General features: G+C 40.2%; 1 protein-coding gene across 1 annotated transcript in view; it reads right to left on the minus strand.

Annotated features, from left to right (window-relative positions):
• The window catches only part of LOC133557997 (uncharacterized), a 34,563-nt gene that overhangs the window by 20,587 nt on the left and 9,093 nt on the right, over positions 1–4,883 (minus strand). The window contains exons 5-6 of the mRNA XM_061909044.1: positions 788–1,006; positions 1–614 (exon numbers count right to left, since the gene is read on the minus strand). The exon at positions 1–614 is cut by the window's left edge and continues 804 nt beyond it. Of these exons, the coding sequence (XP_061765028.1) occupies positions 1–614; positions 788–1,006 (833 nt within the window). The remainder of the gene's footprint in view (positions 615–787; positions 1,007–4,883) is intronic.

Here is a 4,883-nt window from a genome sequence, read left to right on the forward strand (position 1 = left end):
AAGGGATTTCTCCGCACAGTTCGTATTATTTAGTATTTGCAGTCGCATTTTGTTATTGCCCTTACCTCCCAGTAATACCAGGTTAAACTGGGATATCCCCCACTCGTTGGCCATGGTCTTTACTTGGGCTTCCAAGCTTTGATGGCAGTTATTTGTCACGTCCCACTCTATGAGTTTTTGTGTTGCCAGTGTGACATTCTGGCATTTCATGTTTGAGTCAATGTAATGTGCCCAGAGAGTAAGATATCTCAAATTTTGTCCCTCCCAGCTGTGGACCCAAACATCTACACTTAAAGTGACAAAATAAGGAACCTCCCCCCGCTCACTGGATGGTTGTTCAAATCTCCTGCATTCATTCTCAATAGGCGTGGTGCGGTCAAATAGATTTTCATTTTCTCTGTTACTCGAGGTCTTCAGCATCTGAGCAAGGATCTGTTTGTCTCTGCTGTGGGTTTTATCCAGGAGCTTCTCAAGTAGGGAAGGAGATGGAAGTTTGTAGGTGGGAAGCAGGGATTGGATCAGCTTGATGAAGCCCGTTCCACCTACCAGAGTTGGAGGCTGGAGATCCATGATGAGAAAATCGCTGATGGCTTCAGTCAATTGAGCAGACGAGCCTATTGAAAGCATACAGAACAGACCATGGTTATCAATCAATAACAAACAAAAATCGTTTTAGTGCGCAATACTTTTAAGACAAACTTTCAAAATTTTACATAAACTTTAAGCAGTAGAGTATTATAATAAATTAATACTCATTTATCATAAACGGAAAATGAAGAACTGTTACCTGGAACAGGAGAAGTGAAGGAAAAGTGAGAACTTTGTCCCGATTCACCATTTACATCTGGATTTGACAAGGTGGTCACGTCACTTATGACAGGCAGTGATAGGTTGTGGTCTCCAGTTTGGAAGGAGCTGCTGGGCTCTTGCTGGGTGACTAACTGAATGTCCGGCAAAAGTTCCAGAACTGTCTCCTTTTTTCCGAGTTCACACTTCACATTTTCACCTGTACCCAACAAAAAAAGGATAGTCAATTACAAAGTTATGCTAAAATAGCCTTGGTTTTAAAGTAATAAAAGACACAACAATCCCATTTAAACAGACTTTGAAGCAGCACTGAAGAGCTCCAGTTTTACTACGATTATTTATATAGATTAGTGTTCTATTTTGTATTAAAACTATAAAAGGACATCAGACTATGTTTGTCATTTGCCTATAGCTCTTTACTTTGGGTTTGAACCAAACGCACAAGAGACAAATTCCATTATCAGCACATTTATCCAGATGATCAAAAAAATTACATGTGTTCTTTGTCCATGCACCATAACCCTAACCTGACTCTCTCCAGATCCTTGTAGTTCGCTGAGCTCCACACAAGGATCTGGGCTCGAGGGCATTTGAAAACTCCTTCAAGATAGCAAAAAATAATGAATCAATCAGGATTGCCGGGTGGGATTTTCTATATGTGACGTAGCGCCGTAGCGTCTGTTTGATTCAAAAAACAATGGCGGCACACAGCGAGGAGTCATGTGCTGACATTGATTCTGCATATTTTCTTTGCACAAACGACATCAATACTGACATTGTTGCATTGTTTCAGTAAAAGTTCTCTAAGTTTTCGCTCTGTCGTTATCCAATATTTTGGCTGTCCTGTTTTGGATTTCCCAGCGTCGCTCTCATCAGCGTCATGGGTTGATTTCGATGTGAGTGGTTAAAGTAGCACGTCATTCAAGATGACGGACAAGTAGTTTATCTAATCACATCCAATGATTTTTTTTTTACAGGGCCCCGCCTTCTGAAATACATCTCCAATTGAGAAGTTCCAGATCCTTGTGTGGTGCTCAGTGAACTACAAGGATCTGGCGAGAGTCAGGTTACCATAACCTCGTCTCGTGTTAAATGTTTCACTTTGTCAAAATGGACATTTATGATAGTTAGCGAGCTAGTAAAGCTGGTCTGTCAAAATGCTGTGAAAAAGGCTCTGGGGTGGTATACAACTAACTAAATGTTTAACATTACCTGGCCAAAGAAAGACCACACACTTTATTAAGAATAATATATTTTATTTATAATGTACTTTATATTACTGACATCTCAAAATGCAACAGAGGGGATAGACATCAATAAAAAGCTAAAAGAAACTATAAAAGACATTTGCATTTTATTTTTTAAGATATTTTGTAAACATCTGTTGCTGTTACAGTTTAATGGCAGCAGCAGAGAAGGCCTGATCATCCATGGTACAGAGCTTGGTCCTTTGTGGGTGTAGACCAGACCCTTTCAACTGGTGTCACGCGGTAAAGGGCAATGACGCTACACATTAGGTTTTAATTTTGCAAAGTGTGCTGTGGATGTTGTTTAATTTCTCAATGTGTCATCTGTAGTTTATTGTATGAATGTCTTACAAAACAAAATTAAGGAAGAAGTGCAAATAAATAAAACTGAAAAAGAAAAACAATTTCAAAGAAAAAACTTCAGTCCTCAACAAAACTTCTGGAGCTTCTGTTTCTTCATGTTAACTCTTAACTATCTTTCTAGCTGCACACACTGGAAACATGTAACGAGGGCAGAAAATTGACAGTGCAGTGTGATAGCAACTGTGTTTACTTTGCAATTAAGTAAACACAATATTAAAAGGGATATAACCTACAAAAGCACTTTCTGATGAAACATCCAAATTTCCATATCCACCCTCTGAACCCATTGGCCCTTGAACATGCGGCTCTCTTCATTATTGTATAAACCCCGTTTCCATATGAGTTGGGAAATTGTGTTAGATGTAACTTGAAACGGAATACAAGGATTTGCAAATCCTTTTCAACCCATATTCAATTGAATGCACTACAAAGACAAGATATTTTATGTTCGAACTCAAACATTTTTTTTTCCCCACATAATAATTAATTTACAATTTCATGGCTGCAATACATGCCAAAGTAGTTGGGAAAGGGTATGCTCAACACTGTGTTACATCACCTTTTCTTTTAACAACACTCAATTAACGTTTGGGAACTGAGGAAACTAATCGTTGAAGCTTTGAAAGTGGAATTCTTTACCATTATTGTTTGATGTACAGATTAAGTTGTTCAACAGTCCGGGGTCTTGTTGTCGTATTTTTACGCTTCATAATGCGCCACACATTTTCGATGGGAGACATGTCTGGACTGCAGGCGGGCCAGGAAAGTACCCGCACTCTTTTACGACGAAGCCACGCTGTTGTAACACTTGGCTGGCATTGTTTGGCTGAAATAAGCAGTGGCGTCCATGATAGCGTTGCTTGGATGACAACATATGTTGCTCAAAAACCGGTATGGACCATTCAGCATTAATGGTGCCATCACAGATGTGTAAGTTACCCATACCTTGGCCACAAATGCACCCCCATACATCACAGATTCTGGCTTTTGAACTTTGCGCCTATAACAATCCGGATGGTTATTTTCCTCTCTGTTCCGGAGGACACCACGTCCACAGTTTCCAAATATAATTTGAAATTTGAACTCGTCAGACCACAGAACACTTTTCCACTTTGCATAAGTCCATCTTAGATGAGCTCGGGCCCAGAGAAGCCGGCGGCGTTCCTGTGTGTTGTTGATAAATGGCTTTCGCTTTGCATAGTAGAGTTTTAACTTGCACTTACAGATGTAGTAACCAACTTTAGTTACTGACAGTGGTTTTATGAAGTGTTCCTGAGCCAATGTGGTGTTATCCTTTACACACTGATGTCGGCTTTTGACCCAGTATCGCCTAAGGGATCAAAGGTCCGTAATATCATTGCTTACGTGCAGTGATTTCTCCAGATTCTCTCAAACTTTTGATGATTTTACGGACTTTAGATGGTAAAATCCCTAAATTCCTTGCAATAGCTCGTTGAGAAATGTTGTTCTAAAACTGTTCTACAATTTGCTTACAAATTGGTGACCCTCACCCCATCCTTGTTTGTGAATTACTTAGCATTTCATGGAAGCTGTTTTTATACCCAATCATGGCACCCACCTGTTCCCAATTAGCCTGCACAGACAATGAGAGGTTGGGAGGTTCCAAATAAGTTTTTGATGAACATTCCTCAACTTTATCAGTATTTATTGCCACCTTTCCCAACTTCTTTGTCATGTGTTGCTGGCATCAAATTCTAAAGTTAATGATTATTTGCACAAAAAAAAAATGTTTATCAGTTTGAACATCAAATATGATGTCTTTGTAGCATATTCAACTGAATATGGGTTGAAAATGATTTGCAAATCATTGTATTCTGTTTATATTTACATGTAACACAATTTCCCAACTCATATGGAAACGGGGTTTGTAGTTAAATAGCCTTGGTGTAGACGAAGGGAACATGTAGGGCGGCATGGCGTAGTGGGTAGAGCGGCCGTGCCAGAAACCTGAGGGTTGCAGGTTCGCTTCCCACCTATTGACATCCAAATCGCTGCCGTTGTGTCCTTGGGCAGGACACTTCACCCTTGTCCCCGGTGCCGCTCACACTGGTGAATGAATGAAGAATGAATGATTGGTGGTGGTCGGAGTGGCCGTAGGCGCAAACTGGCAGCCACGCTTCCGTCAGTCTACCCCAGGGCAGCTGTGGCTACTGATGTAGCTTACCACCACTAGGTGTGAATGATGGGTTCCCACTTCACTGTGAGCGCTTAGAGTATCTAATAATAGAAAAGCGCGATATAAATCTACTCCATTATTATTATTATTATCAATATTATTATGTCTTAAGGATAAGACATTCTGGGATGTAAAGTGGGGAATTTCCATGAATGCCCTGGTGGGTAAGAAGGGGGATATTTCAATAAATTCAGAGTAGGAGGGGGAGCCAAAGAAAGAATTTCAGGAAGGGGGTAATTTGGTTGTTTACCCACCCTTATCAGGATTTT

This window comes from Nerophis ophidion, linkage group LG01, assembly GCF_033978795.1.
Source record: "Nerophis ophidion isolate RoL-2023_Sa linkage group LG01, RoL_Noph_v1.0, whole genome shotgun sequence".
Taxonomy (NCBI): domain Eukaryota; kingdom Metazoa; phylum Chordata; class Actinopteri; order Syngnathiformes; family Syngnathidae; genus Nerophis; species Nerophis ophidion.